This window comes from Lynx canadensis, chromosome B2 (genome assembly GCF_007474595.2).
Source record: "Lynx canadensis isolate LIC74 chromosome B2, mLynCan4.pri.v2, whole genome shotgun sequence".
Lineage (NCBI taxonomy): Eukaryota > Metazoa > Chordata > Mammalia > Carnivora > Felidae > Lynx > Lynx canadensis.
In genome coordinates this window covers 53,149,833-53,166,445 of record NC_044307.1, presented here as the reverse complement: position 1 = coordinate 53,166,445, position 16,613 = coordinate 53,149,833, and the positions used below count along the sequence as shown (strand labels likewise).

The 16,613-nt window shown below is 35.3% G+C and overlaps 1 protein-coding gene across 1 annotated transcript in view; it reads left to right on the top strand.

Moving 5' to 3' along the window:
- The window catches only part of HMGCLL1 (3-hydroxymethyl-3-methylglutaryl-CoA lyase like 1), a 192,306-nt gene that overhangs the window by 86,615 nt on the left and 89,078 nt on the right, over positions 1–16,613 (top strand). The window contains exons 6-7 of the mRNA XM_030315732.1: positions 2,556–2,619; positions 4,226–4,414. Of these exons, the coding sequence (XP_030171592.1) occupies positions 2,556–2,619; positions 4,226–4,414 (253 nt within the window). The remainder of the gene's footprint in view (positions 1–2,555; positions 2,620–4,225; positions 4,415–16,613) is intronic.

The following is a 16,613-nucleotide window of genomic DNA, read 5'->3' as shown; positions in this document are numbered from 1 at the left end:
AGTTGAACTACCAGCCAATTGAAAATAGATAAAAAGTGCTGGGGCATAGTAGTGAGATTCTTGAGACTAAAATCTGTGTATTAACCCTTTTTTACAAGGGAATAAATCAGGCATTCAAGGGGAGGTAGTATTGCTGATGTTTCAGTGGTTTTCAATTTTGGCAAGTTTCTAAATGGAACTTTAGAAATTATTTTGAGATATTGGTGATTGAATTTAATTCCTCAGGTTTGTGATTTAATTGGCCTGGAGTGTGTCAACCATTAGAGTTTTGGCTTTTAAACTCCCCAGGTGATTCTGTGCAGGCAAGTTTGAGAACCACTCTAATAGATTGCTATAGAAATTGGCTTTAGCTACTATTCAAAGGGGACAATATAGACTATTTTTATCATGGGGGAGGCCATTTCATACTCATGAAAATGTTTCACTTTTTACCAGCAGCAAGCTTTTTCTGTAAAAGACTGGATAATAATATTTTAGGTTTCGTGGGTCAGATAATCTCTGTGCTCCTATTCAACTCTTATGGTGCAGAAATAGCCATGGATAATAGGTAAACAGATAGGCATGGCATTGTTCCAATAAAATTTGACTTGCAAAAGACTAATGAGCAGGATTTGGCCTATGGGTCTTCGTTTGCCAACCTGTGCTTATAGGATGTTAAAGTAAGCTAATGAACGTAGTTGAGAACCATCACATTTGTTTCTGGGGGAAAGTAGCCCCATGTGTAAATAGGTGAGAGAAGTGGCTCACAAGGATGGAAAAGAATGTAGGAAGATGAAATGCAGTGACGAATGGAGACCAGGCAAACCTTAGGCCTGGGAAGGAGTCTGAGGGAAAACTTGAGTGAATGAAAATGCAGGTGATGTTACCAAAGGGTAGTTATGGCCAGATAGTAAAGAATGCAAGAAAGGTTGGTTTGCTTTATATCGTTTTGAATTTGTTGGTTTTTTCTTACATTGTTTTTCATATTTAGAGGGACGGCATGTAAATGGATGGCTTGGATTTTGTATTGAACCACATCTAGATATTTTGGGTTCAGAATGAAGTAATTATTCATTTATTTATCTGGAATCATTATATCTGAATCCAAAATGTTCTTTTTCATCTTTAGCCACCTTTTCCAAGTGTTAGGTTTATAGAACATTTCCTTTCTACATGTCTTGTTTAAATTTATACAGGTTATTCAAATAAGATAATTATAGTAATTGCAAGAGCAGAGAAATGATTTCCTGCATAAATTTCAAGTTGTGCTTGAATTATCCTATTTATTCCTCTGTCTTCTTTACTGCTTACTTGACTTACTGAATTGTTTATTTAATTCCAAAACACAACTTTTATTCACATTTTAATACTTTTGAAATTAGATTATGGTTTTAGAATCAATGAGTATGTATTGAATCATTGAATATATATGTATATATTTAATATGTATATTTTTTTACTCCAAAACCTGTTATAAAATTTATAGTGTATCTTATAATGGACAACATCTTAGAATCAAGGAAATATGGTATTATTTTTTGTCTTGTTTTTGCTTCCACCTTTCTGTTGGCAACCACTTCCAGAGTTCCCGGAGAATTAACATTTCTGGAAAACTACTCTGATCTTGTCACTACGTTACCTAATAATTTTGAGTGATCTCAAAGTTCAGACTCCTTGGCATGGCATTCCAAGGGCCTTATTATCTAAAGCCTGTTGTATTCTGGCTCACAGAATTGGATCTCCAGCCTCATTTCCTACCACCCCTCTCTCACTCATGTGAATTGCTTCATCCCTGACAATCAGACACATGATGCATTATTTTAATACAAGTGTTGTAAAAATCTCTGAGGAAAGTTTAATAAAATGGGATTGGTGTTGAGCTGAAAATAGCTAAAACAGGGTTTTTCTAAAGCTTAATACTTTAAGATGGAAAAGTATCATTATCATTTCAGGAAAGGCTTGACTTTTTCTATTAGAGTAAATTGTTGAAGAAGCTTACAGAATATCTTTATATGGAGCCTTTAAAACGTAGGCTAGACACTCTTCTGTATAGGATGATTTAGGTATACCCACGAGAGATAAATAAGATGAACTTTGAGGTTGTGGCCAACTCTAGGAGTTTTGGGGTGATTAATGACTCTATCTAAATGAGGCCAAAAGATCCAGATGGGAGTGAAGAGAAATTCAGTTAGTCATCTACTCGCTATTTCTCTATGATTCCAAAGAACTAGATATTTAACAGTTGGATGTGTGTACTTACTTAAATAAAACTATGTAGTTCACTGGTATTTTCCGCTTTGAATGTTCATATGCTGCTATAGCATAAATAATTCCACAAGATAAACACCTGTTACTCCATCTGCCATCAAATAACATTTATCAAATTGTCATTATTAGAAAAAAATTGAGTTAAGTTAAAAATGTTCCAAAATAGGTTTTCTTTGTTCTAAGAATAATAATGGACTAGGGTAAAAAATATTTTTGATGACTTTTTAGCTATTCATTTTTATAAAATGGAAATTAGGAAATGACTTAAATCATCTATATATTTATATGGCTCTATATTTTAAATTTAGGTATGTGTCTTGCACCCTGGGCTGTCCGTATGAAGGAAACATCACACCACAAAAAGTGACAGAAGTAAGATATACCTGTGGTTTTCTGGTTCTTGGTAAAATGATGTATAATATTTTTAAAAGCAGGCTGTTCTCTTTACTGTTGATTGCATCTGCACAACCAAGTTTCAGGAGAACCATGGAAGACAAGATCGATCACTTAACCAGTAGTTTCATTTTGACACTGAAGATGTATATATTGGCTACAACTATTCAAAGTTAAATAACATTTGAGTCTGCTCATGTTGGGGTTCATAGATGAAACATTTTTACATGGGTGGAACTTAGTGGATGACCTTTCCACATTCCATCAGAATGTCAGGGAAGTTTGTACATGCACACTTAAACTTTGCTTTGATTGCTCAGTTATCATCCCTGTGTTCTTGTCCTGCATACTTGGGCACTTGTATCAGAGTGTATACACTACTTTTTCTGTACACTGTTCATTCCTTTGAGATCCTATACTTCGTCCTGAGACTCCAGTTCCTTTCATTAGAGAGCAGTTTTGCAGGAATAGATAATAGTCCTTAAAGATGACATTGTTAGAAATTCAGAACTTAGGATAAACCTTTGATTTGGCTAAAGCCATTCCTCTTTTGTGCCTTCATTTGAACTTTTGAAATTTGCTGCAGATTTTTCAAATGCGTGCTATCCCAGTCTATTTAAGGAAGACCTTTGCACACAGAAGCAGATACACTGTAAAATAAAGAAGCTTAAATATTTTAGTCCTTCACCTATATGGTACCCTTCTAAGACTCCTTATAAATTTGCATTCACAATTATATATTATTTCCTTAAAAACACTTCCAAAATGATAGAACTTCAGGCTCTACAAAAACTAGGCTCCAAATCTACCTGTCCACCAAGCCCCTTGCTTTGCTGCCTTTTGCCTCATGGATGAGGTCTATGGATGGACCACACATACCCTCAGGCTCTCCATTACTGCACCAGAATGTCTGAGGAGTTGCTGAAGAGAACTGCGTAACAGGCAGATTGGAAGCATTAAGAATGCATGACCAGCAACCTTAAGTGAGTCATCTAGACTTAACCTTAGTTATCCAACATAAAGGGAATTTGCAGGTTACTTGGCATAAGTGCATCCATTCATGAACCAGAAGTATTAAGTTAGAAATACTAAGTGACTCTACCAATCACACAACTACTTAGTGACAAAGCTGAAAGTATTTTTGATATCTCATGACCTCAAATCTCATGCCTTGAGAAATACTACTTCCAAAGTAAATTTGTAATGCTTCTGTTTGTTTAAAGGGCTGAGAAAGTAAGCCTCCCATAATTGAAATTGTAGCTTATAATTGCATAACTGAACATGGAGATGGACAGTTATGATTCTAAGGCCGACTTGAATATTAGAAAAAGATAATTATAGTAATGTCTTTAAAACTTTTATATAATAGTTGGGATTTAATAACCAAGGAAAAGGACCAGAAAATTAAAATATGTGTTTCCCATGAATACATAACTGGTCTTAGGTATGACTTTTACTTGTAGATGATGTCTGCTAAGGAGTAACAGGGTTTGAATTTGTTCATTTCCATTATTATTATTATTATTATTTATTTTTTATTTTTTTATTTTTTTTTTTTTTACTAGCTTCTCACCTTTCCCAACAGGTATCTAAAAGATTGTATGGCATGGGCTGTTATGAGATCTCTCTAGGAGACACTATTGGAGTGGGAACTCCAGGAAGCATGAAAAGAATGTTGGAGAGTGTCATGAAAGAAGTCCCACCCAGTGCGCTTGCTGTTCACTGCCATGACACGTATGGACAAGCCTTAGCAAATATCCTTACGGCCCTTCAGGTATTTTGCGTTATTTGTGTGTAAGTGTAAAATGGGTATCCTTAATGATAATATAAACATGTTAAAGGGTTTAGTGAGGTAATATTTATAAATTGCTACAAATATAATATTTAAACTACCCACCCCATGACAAGTACTCAGGAAACATCTGCAAATTGCGCATTTATTTTTAGGGCAATGATGTCTCCTATTCCTGTTAATTTTATTTGATAAAATTTCTCTTTTTTTTTTTTTTTTTTACTAAAGGGTAGTTCAATATTAGTTTTAGGTGCAACATAGTAATTCAGTAATTATATGCACGATTGCCACAGTCAGTGTAGTCACCCTCTGCACCATACAAACTTACTACAATATTGACTATATTCCATGAGCATTTCATGCTTATGACTTTGTTTTATAACTGGAAGTTTGTACCTCTTAATACTCTTCATCTATTTCACTCATTCTCCATACCCTACTCCCTTCTGACAATCCAGAGTTTGTTCTCTGTATTTATGAATCTATTTCTGCTTTTTTCTTTGCTTGTTTTGGTTTTTAGATTCCACATATGAGAGAAATCATGTAGTATTTATTTTTTCCTCTCTGACTTATTTCACTTAGTGGAATACCCTTTAGGTCCATCCATGTTGTAGCAAATGGCAAGATTTCATTCTTTCATAGGGCTGAGTAATACTGCATTGTGTATATATGTACCACATCTTCTTCACCCTTTCATCTATTGATGGACACATTGATTGCTTCACTATCTTGGTTATTGTAAATAATGCTGCCACAGAATGGATAGACACATATATCTTTTTGAATTAGTGTTTTTGTTGTCTTCAGGTAAATGCCCAAAAGTTGAAATATGGGTTGTATGGTCTTTGTATATTTAATTCTTTGAGGAAATTCTGTAACATTGCGCACAGTGGCTGCACCAGTTTGAATTTCTGCCGGCAGTGCGTGAGGGCTACTTTTTCTCCACATCCTCACTAGCACTTGTTATTTCTTGTCTGAGACCAGCTATTCTGACAGGTGTGAGCCAATATCTCATTATGGCTTTGATTTGCGTTTCCCTGATGATTAGTCATATTGAGGATCTTTTAATGTGTCTGTTGGCCATCTGGAATCTCCTTTAAATTTTTTTTTTTTTCAACGTTTATTTATTTTTGGGACAGAGAGAGACAGAGCATGAACGGGGGAGGGGCAGAGAGAGAGGGAGACACAGAATCGGAAACAGGCTCCAGGCTCTGAGCCATCAGCCCAGAGCCCGATGCGGGGCTCGAACTCACGGACCGCGAGATCGTGACCTGGCTGAAGTCGGACACCTAACCGACTGCGCCACCCAGGTGCCCCTGGAATCTCCTTTAAAAAATATTCAGGTCCTCTTCCTATATTTATTGGATTTTTTTGGTGTTAAATTGTATGAATTCTTAGTATATTTTGGATATTATCCCCTTATCAGATACATCATTTGCAAATATCTTCTCCCACTTAGTAGGCTGCCTTTTTGTTTTGTTGATGATTTTCTTCACTGTGCAAAAGCCTTTCATGTTGGAATAGTTCCAATACTTTAATTTTGTTTTTGTTCCCTGTGCCTGAGGAGACATGTATAGAAAAATGTTTCTGAGGCCAGTGTCTAAGAGATTACTGCCTATGTTTTGTTTTAAGAGTTTCATGGTTTCAGGTCTCATATTTATGTTTTTGAATCTATTTTGAGTTTATTTTTGTGTATAGCATAACAGAGTGATCCAGTTTCATTCTTCTGCATGTAGATGTCCATTTTTCCCAACATCATTATTAAACGGACTAAGGTATATTCTTCACTTCTTTTGTATTTTCCAAAGTCCTTTGTCACAGATGAATTAACCATAAAACTATGGCTCTGTATCCTGTTCTCTTGATCTATGTGTCTTTTTTTTTTTTTATCTTTTAATTACTTTAGCTTTGCAGTATATTTTGAAATCTGGAATTGTGAGACCTCTGGTTTTGTTCTTCCTTCTCAAGATTGCTTTGGCTATTCAGGGTGTTTTTTGCTTCCCTACAAATATTAGGATTATTGTTCTAGTTATGTGAAAAATGCCGTTGGTGTTATGATTAGGATTGGATTGAATCTTTAGATTACTATGGGGTTGTATGGACATTTTAATGATATTCTTTCAATCGATGAGCATGATATAGCTTTCTATTTCTTTCTGTCATTTTCAGTTTCTTTCATTAATTACTTACAGATTTCAAATGGCAGGTCTTTCACCTGCTTGGTTAAATGTATTGCTAGGTATTTTATTATTGATGCAATTGTAAATAGAATTGTTTTCTTAGTTTTTCTTTCTTCCACTTTGTTATTACTGTATATAAATGCAACAGATTTCGCTTTAGTAATGTTCTATCCTGCAACATTACTTAATTCATTTTGTAGTTCTAACAGTGCTTTTGGTGTGGACTTCAGGGACTTCTATATAGATCATGTCATTTGCAAAGAGTGACAGTTTTACTTCCTCCATAATAATTTTTTTTTGTCTGATTGCCGAAGCTGAGATTTGTAGAACTATGCTGGATAAAACTGGCGACATTGGATACACTTGTCTCATTCCTGATGTTGGTGGAGAAGCTTTCTTCTTTTCACCATAGAGTATGATGTTAGCTGTGGGTTTTTCGTATGTGGCCTTTAATATGTATAGGAATATTCCCTTTAAACTCACTTTTTTGAGAGTTATTATTAAGTGCTGTTGAATTTTGTCACAAGCTTTATCTACATCTGTTGAGAGGATCATAAGATTTTTGTTCTTCATGGTATTAAGTGGTGTATCATGTATGTTGATTGGTGGATATGAAACCATCCTTGCATCCCTGTAATAATTGATTATAGCGAATGATCCTTAGTGTATTATTTATTTGGTTTGATAATGTTGAGGATTTTTGTGTCTATGTTCATCAGAGACATGGGCCTGTAATTTTCTTTTCTAATAGTGCCTTTATCTGATTTTTGTACCTATATTTTGTTTAACAAGTTTTTGTGGTGATGCAGGCATCCTCTTCAGAGACTCTTGGCTTTTTTTATCAAGTACATTATTTTAGGTCATCAAAATGAAGATATTTGGAAAGCTGGGTGATGAAAAATTACTTACTAAATTCTAATAACTTAGTTATTTTTAATGCACTTATTTAAAACACTACATATAAATAGTGTTTATGGATATATCTTACAATTAGTGTTAGCTTGTTAACCTTAGTTAAAAATAGGTTTGTGTGATGTTTATAGAACCCATGATTTTGACAAAACAAGACTGTATCAAAACTTTCTAGTGTGGCTGAAAATCCGTATTGTAGAACTGTATGTCATAGTCCTAAAGTGTACAGTTGTTTGGCAGAAGTTAAAAAACAATGTGAAGATCAAGCCCAACAAAGGGCTTATTTTGACTTTGTAGCATATGTGCACAAATCCATGTTTATCCTCTGGAAGCAGGCAAGGAACACTGTATTGAATTACAACAGAAAATGATATCCCATGGACTTTTGGGCGTGGGAATTTTTACAATTTTCCCTTCCTAGGTATTCTAGCTTCTAAAACAATAGACCAATAGGGATCACTTCAGGATTCTGTGTTCAGCTACAACTGTAACTTATTAAGTGTTCCTGACCAGCCAGCTCCTGAAGACATCTGCCTCCCCCGCCCCTCTCTGACTTCTCTGTGTGGATATTCCCTCTCTCTCTCCCTCTCCCCCTCTTTCCCCTCACTTCTCTCCTTCCCTTCCCCCTCCTTTTCTCATCCCACTATATGGGTATATCTTCTATGCATGGTGACACTTTGGGTGGTGGTTTATTTGTGTAGCACAGTTACTATATAATGAATGATAATTTAGTTCTTTGGGATTTAGGAGTATGGTGCAAAATCTGAGAATCCAAACTTCTTCTGGAAACTACCTCTTGAAAATGCCCAAATGCAAAATATTGCTGATACCCTAATGTGATTTTAATGGTTAACAAGGCCTATTTGAGAAAGTAATGTTTAAAATAAGATATAAAACATGAGAACTAGCCCCTATAAGGGGTGTAAGTATCTGTGTGTGCATGCATGTGCACATGCCAGTGTGTGAAAAGAATAGTTCAAGCAGATGAAACACCACTTGGGCAAAAGGCATTGGGAGAGGGGAAGATTTTGTCCTAGGAACTGAGAGAAGACAAATAATTTATAAGAGAAGCTAAGCTTTATGACATAGGCTGAATTAACTGAAGAGCATCTCCTTGCAAAGAGGTGAGGACTGAAATCTTGGGGCATTTTCTCATCCTGAAACAGCCATACAAAGGTTTGGGAAATAACCCTGGTCCCAAGCAAGATGGTAACATGAATGAGAACGTGTATAAGATGGAGACCCCTCCCAAATGCCACTCTCTCAAAAGGTGAACCAGCAAAAATTCCTCCTCACGAGAGGAAAAGGCAAGGGTATTCATTCTCGTGGCTTTGGCTACGTATACAGGAGAAATACTAAGTCCATCTTTATACGTCATAACTTTTTGCCAATCCCTGTGTGGACTTAGGGTTCAAATTCACATCACCTGTGCAGTGAAAGACCCAGGCCGATAAATTGATTTTAACTGGTTGTGGGTTAGTGGCACCTTGAGGTGCCAGGAATGATTTAAATTTTTTCTGAAAGAACACGTCTTCAACTTAAGCTGAACTATTTTTGGGGTGTGTGTGTGTGTGTGTGTGTGTGTGTGTGTGTGTGTGTGTGTGTGTGTTGTGTGTGTCAGGGGAGGAAAAGGGCAAAGGTGGTGGATGTTGTCTTCAGCAGCCCCTGTGGCACTTAGTAGGAAGTATGTCTACCACTTTCTATAACTATGTGTTCTATTCTTGTACTATGTGCATAAGCACCAGGTAAGTATGGGAGGTAGGAGGGTAGAATGGAGGCAGGGCCCTGGGAAAGCAATAGTGTATTTCCAGCCTGGTCTTCCATTGCCCCAGATCATAAGTTGTTGTCACCGTGTAAATTGGTAGAGAAGAGGGTAACAGCGGCTTGTCTAGGAAACAACATGATGTAAAGCTGGAGAGGCTAGTTGAAATGAACAAGTGAGTACATGGCCAAAAAGCAGAAACCTGCTGGGGAATCTAACATTTGAAGTTGTAAAGTTTTGTCTTTTTGGCCATCCACTTTTATCCAGTTTGATGTCCCTGACAATCTACACTATTGCTCTCTTTGAAACTGAGTGTAGCTGAGACAATGTTTCAATGTTTTGGAACTTGTATGCTCTAAATCGACCTGAATGTGGTTCTGGACTGTCCTTGCAAACACACATATACTGGGCTCCAGCAACACTGAGTGAGGCTGAGTTCTCCAGGGATCTTTTCCTTTTCTCATCTCACATCCCCTCCCCAATAGCAGGAGCCACAACAACAAAATGACCACTTTTACCTTTAGTGGAGGAGAAAAAATGTCTTGGAAAAAAACTGCCCGTGTTTAAATAGAAAGGAAATCAGAGAAAGTTCCACTTCATTATTAACAGGACTAACCTTGGCTTCGGGAAGCAGTGGCCCTACTTCATTTTTAAAAATGGAATCTTTGAAGTGGCTTCTAGTAAAATTGGTGGTGGATGTGGAGTGGATATCATTTGCTTTAATTTGGGGCTTGAGAAACAGTTTACAGTGTTCTAAACTGGAAGTTAATATTAAGGCAAGGAGACATATAATAAGTGGAAACTTGGCCACAATTGTAGGAAACAAATGAGTTATAAATGGAACATCCCCCCTCAGTCTGGAAAGCACATACTAATCATGTAGTAGAAAGATCTTTCTTGGGTTCCCAGGTTTTATTGTGTGCTTTTATTACTTGAACATATGACTTATTCAAGTGTACATAATTGTATGCAAGTCAAGAACTCGTAATTATCAGATATTTAACATAGAGAAATAATTCTGAGACTGTAGCTTTAAGTGTGGCATATTTATAACCACTCAAAATTGAAAGAGCAAGAAAATGAGGTGAGAAAACATGCAACATTTTAGTAATGGAAGAAATGTACATGGACCAATATACTTGTCTTAATTTTTTCTATAAAAAATTTAGTTTCACCTTTCTCATGTTCCCAAGTACCCGAGGAAAATGCCAATGAACAAATTATTTAATCTACTTAATATCAGACAATTGGACAGCCTATTTTTTTTTCATTCAAATGATTTGTCTTCATAACTGGATAAAAACACAATCAAACAAATGAGATCCAGTACCACAAATAACAGTAAATGTTAATTGGTAGCATGGAGACAAAACAGAATAGGCAATATTTCGCTTTCTCCTAAAGAAATACTTTGTGTCTTTTTTCCTTAAACTTAATAGACTTTTAGTTAATGTGCCTTTCTTCATAATGTTTTCCATATGTTTATTATTCTCTTTTAGAAAAACCAAATTGTTTTCCTAATGTTTATATCAAAGCATTTTTTATATTAACTTTTGCTAAACCATATTTCAATGCTACCAAACAGCAAATATTTCTTTATGCAATTTGTATTGGAGGTTCTCAGGGAGAATTTCTGAAAATTCTAATCACTAGCCAGAGGAGTCTCTCTGTTGTCAGTTCTGTATCTATACAATGCATACAATGATGACTGCCTCCTGAAATTATGCATACTTGATATGCGATGTAGAGTTTCTAGAACAATTGCCTTGGTAACACTGCATTTAATAGTTATTATAGTCATTGCAATTAAAACTAGTAACAGTAAAAATAACTTCTTACTCAGTTTATTTGTGAGCCAGGAGACAGAGTTGCATTACAAATGTGTAAATACATGCATTACAAATACATGTAAATACATGTTACTCATTTTTTAACATCTATAAAGATCTAACTAGGGGCACCTGGGTAGCTCAATCGGTGAAATGTCTGACTTTGGCTCAGGTCATGATCTCAAGGTTCGTGGGTTTGAGCCCCCATTGGGCTCTGTGCTGAAGGCTCAGTGCCTGAAGTCTGCTTTGGATTCTGTGTCTCCCTCTCTCTCTGCCCCTCCCCAACTTACCCTGTGTCTCAAAAAACAAACAAACCAACAAAAACATTTACAAAATTAAAAAAAAATAAAGAACTAAATAGAATAGAATGAGCTAGAAAGAAAATTTTAAAAAGTGAAAATTTGATGCCCTTACAGAGGTGTTAAAAAAAAAAGTATCATTAGGGGCGCCTGGGTGGCTCAGTCGGTTGGGGGACCGACTTCGGCTCAGGTCATGATCTCACAGTCCGTGAGTTCGAGCCCCGCATCGGGCTCTGTGCTGACAGCTCAGAGCCTGGAGCCTGTTTCAGATTCTGTGTCTCCCTCTCTCTCTGACCCTCCCCCATTCATGCTCTGTCTCTCTGTGTCTCAAAAATAAATAAACGTAAAAAAAAAAATTAAAAAATATCATTAATTTTTAATAGACCCTCATTTTATCAGACACTCTTGTAGATGTTAGATTTAGTTGGTAAAGTCTCTGAACAGTACTGCTATAAAGAAAATAGTCTTAGTTTAAATTTGTATTTTCAAATTTTTTTATGATAATCTTTTTTTCTACACAATAAACTTGTTCCATCACAGTATTCTGCTGGAAAATATTCTTATCGGAAGGTGAGATAATATATAAATTATCAAAAAATACAGAAATAAAAGAGGACAAGAATTCCAGCAAAAGTTTAATGTCCACATTTCCAATGTGTAGAAGAAGGGCTCCTGGGCCATAAAAGTCAGTGTGCAAAAGATGAACAAAGTAGCTTCCTATATTTTTTTCCGCTGGTTGGATTGCTTTGATCAGTGATGAAAATGATTAAATATTTGAAAAAAATGTAGCTTGCTTTTGTTTACCACCAACATCTTTAAAAAAAAAATCTTTTTTAATGTTCATTTATTTTTGAGACAGAGACAGAGCATGAACGGGGAGTGCCAGAGAGAGAGGGAGGCACAGAATCTGAAGCAGGCTCCAGGCTCTGAGCTCAAACTCATGGACCGTGATATCATGACCTGAGCCTAAGTCGGACGCTTAACCGACCGAGCCACCCAGGCGCCCCCCACCAACATTTTTTTTTTATTAATATAAACTTGTCTGTGGTTTTAGCAATAGGTGATCAATTAGTTTTTATTTTCAGAGATAATATAATTTTTATCTATTTCTGGAGTTAGATGACATTTTAAACTGGCATTCAATTAATACATAAAAATAAAACATGAAATTCTGTAATATGCTAAAAATGCAAGTATTCAATCTTTATGCAATGGATTATGCTTAGATCATAAACTTGAAGCTTACCAAGAAGGAAAATCTGTCCAAAAACAGTCTGCCTCTTCTACAGTAACACGTCCATGCTTATTAAATTGGTTATCAGTGCCTTTCTTTTTTTTTTTTTTTTTTTACTTAGAAAACGTTCTGTGAGACAATAAAAAGAACACTGAATTCATCAGCAGTATATTTTGTTTTTAATTATGGTTTAGCTTTGCCAAAGAAAAAATCAACGTTTCCCCAACTATATCAGAACATTTATTTACAGTTGATTGACTCTCTGGGATAAAGGGGTATTCATGGGGAGCCACATTTACCCTTGAGATCTCCATTCCCACAAGTCACAACTTTGAGGATCCAGGAAAATCCCTAATACCTATTAGTCAGTTGGACCATCTTTCCCGGGCCCCAGAGGCTGAGTAGGTTGGAGGTGCAGCCCTGGTGGAGAGCGGGTGTAAACAGAAAGGTAGACTCAAACACCATGCACCTTGGAGTAGAAAGTGGAGAGTGGATCTGCTTGATGTCTTTTCACTGCCCATGAGCCTGAATGCTGTGCTGTTTGCTTCATTTTCTTAAAGTTACCTAGAGTTCTCCCAGTGGGTACTCCTTGTTTTCACTTAAGACTTTAAAACAACATGATGCTGAGACACACATTTTTCCCATAACGATAAAATATGATATTGAGAAAGACTCCTATTTTTCCAGATTCCCAATTCTTGATACATTTACAAAAAAAAAAAAAAAAAAAGCTGTCACCCTGGAAGCTATCTCTTTATGAGGGTTTCTCTTTATGAAGGTATCTCATTCACAAAATTTTCATCAATTCGTAGCAGATATAGTTAATCAAAATATCTTGTTTGCTCTTCTTGGATATTTTTACTTTATTAGCATGATCATATTATTCCAAAAATGAGATTAACGGAAGTCTCTTTGTCTTCGCGTCTGAGTGCACGGAGTAAGACAGAATTCCTGGGCCGTAGCTGTGATTTCATTTTCTTTGCACAGAATCAAGTTTTGAATCAGGAGGAGAGACTCACCCTGGTAAATTTTAGCGGCTTTTAAAAAATAACATTTTTAGTTTAAAATGAATCCTTGTTGCTGTTATCACCTTCAGGGAAAAAAATAACATCATCTGTTCATAAAATTATCTTCTTCCCGGTCTAGTCTTTGTTCTCTTTAGTACTTAACTTTGGCTTTTATATTATTATGGTGGCTGTTTGGGCCAGGATATGATATGATATTCTTTTCTTGGCATAACAGATGGAAATTTCAAAACTCACTACCTTTTCAAGCACCTCTCTTATTCATTCTGTAAATGTCTCATCTTATTGTTTTAATTTTGTTTCAATATCTTGTTTTCAACCAAGTACTCATCACTTCTCTCTCAACACATATGGTTTTAATTTGGAAATCTTGCTGTTTTGCCCTGTTTGTATAAAAACACATTCAGATTTTCATTTTCTAATTCTTCCAAGTTTTTTTTTTCTCAATTTTTGTTGTCTTATGGAAGTTCATGTTTACAAGGAAACTTTATGTACATATATATACTTGCCACTGAATGTAATGTGAATACTTATTTTCCTTTAGAAATATTGGTTTGAAATTGATTAGTTTGGTATTAACATGAAGTATTACTTGCTTGACTGGTTTTTGGCCTATTGGAATGTAATCAGTTGATGGTTATATGCCCAGCACTAAAACCAAAACCAAGTACACACACAAGCATACACACACACACACACACACACACACACAGAAAATTGGAACCACTGATAACACCAATAGCCAAAGTCAAGAATCCTTCCACTTTGTTGTTCAATCAACTGTCTCATATGTTACAGAGATTTCTAGTTCTGGGTTTGAACATAATGGGAGTAATATATGTTCCTAATATAGTTGTTAGATCACATTGTCTCATTTTTATAAAACTACTCACTTTAGAATACCAAACTTGTTTATGGTACTCTCTGTAAAGGTTAGATTCAAGAATAGTCAGGGTAGGAAGAGAAACTTAATAAAGTGCATGTCAAACGTGGAATCCCAAACAAGAAGATAAAAGGTTTTTTTTTTCCCCCATTATTTATCAATTTCTTTAATGTAGAGCAGAATATAAAATGGAAATTATGGGTACCACTGTGACCATTTAGAATTATTTTATAATTCATTTTAAAATGCTCATTTAGCAAAAAACTTATCTACCTTGTATGTGACAATCTATTAAGTACGATAGATAATAGGAAGCAGTATAAAATACCATCACCTTACTCAATGTTTTCATCTCTCAAAATATTGAAATCATGTCAAATTGCTTAGGTAATATTATTTTTACTTAGGTTACAAATTTAAGTTCTACAGACCTAATTTTTTAAAAATCTGTATAAATTATAATAACTAAGAATCAGGTTATGGGTACACATTTCTACTAAAGACTTCTCAAGTTTAGTAAAAATATTCTATGATTATTTTTTTATGATTTTGTTGAGATATAATTGACATACATTACTGCAAAGCTTCAGATAATAGCATAATGATTATACTTAAATTTATTATGAAATTATTACTATGACAGGCTTAGTTAACAACTATCTCATTCAGATATAATAAGAACAAGCTAAAAAGGAAAACAAAAATTTCCATTGTTATGAGATTTACTCTAAATTTTATGATTTATTACTATATTATCTTCCATGTATCATACAGAAGTGGTATATTGTATATTACATGTTGTAAATTACATTCCCTGGTGTTTGTTTATCTTACAGCTGGAAGTTGGTATCTTTTGACCACTTGGCATCCATTCCCCTTCCCTCTACACTGGCCTCTGGTAACCAAAATTAGGATCTTGTTTTTTCTTAGTTTGGTGGGGTGTTTTGTTTTTAGAGTCCACATATATGTGAGATCATACAGCATTTTGTCTTTCTCTGTCTGACTTATTTCTCTTAGCATAGCGCTCTCAAGATCCATCTATGTTGGCAGGGTTGTCAGGATTTCCTCATGTTTTATGGCTGAATATTACTCTATTACGTGTATGTATGCCACAACTTCTTTTTCCATTTATCTGTCATTGAACATTTACATTATTTCCATGTCTTGGCTATTGTAAATAATGCTGCACTGAACACGGAATGCACATATCTGTTCAAGATAGTGTTTTAGGTTTCCTTTGGATATATTCCCAGAAGTGAAATTTTTGGGCCTTACAGTAGTTTCGTTTTTAATTTTTTTGAGGATTATCCATATTGTTTTCCATAGTGGCTATACCTGTTTACAATCCCACCAGCAGTACATAAGAGTTCCCTTTTCTCCAGTCTTGCCGGCATTTGTTATCTCTTGTCTTTTTTGACGATGGCCATTGTACAGGTGTGAGGTGATAACTCATTATGGGTTTGATTTTCAATTCCCTAATGACTAGTGGTGTTGAGCATCTTTTCTTGTACCTGTTGATTATTTGTATATTATCTTTGGAAAAATGTCTATTCAGGTCTTTAGTCCTTTTTTTAATTGAATCATTTATTTTTAACTATTGAGTTATATGGGTTCTTTATATTTTTATTAGATAATGTTTTGCTATTTTGTCCCTGTTCCATATGTTGTCTTTTCACATTGTCAATTGTTTCTTTTGTCTGAAAAACCTTTTTAGTTTGATATAGTCCCACTTATTTATTTTTGGTTTTATTGTTTGTGTTGTAGGTGTCATTTCATCCTCCCCCCAAAAAACGTTTGCTTTTATACGAGCTTTTCCCTTATATTTTCTTCCAGGAGTTTCCTTGTCTCAGATCTTACATATCAAACTTTAATCTATTTTGAGTCAATTTTGTGAGAGAGTGAGGTAAGACAGAGATCTAGCTTTTAGTCTTTTTTTTTTTAAATTAAACTTTATTTATTTTTGAGAGAAAGAGAGCATGAGTGGGAAGGGGGGCAGAGAGGGAGGGAGACACAGAATCTGAAGCAGGGTCCAGGCTCTGAGCTGTCAGCACAGAGCC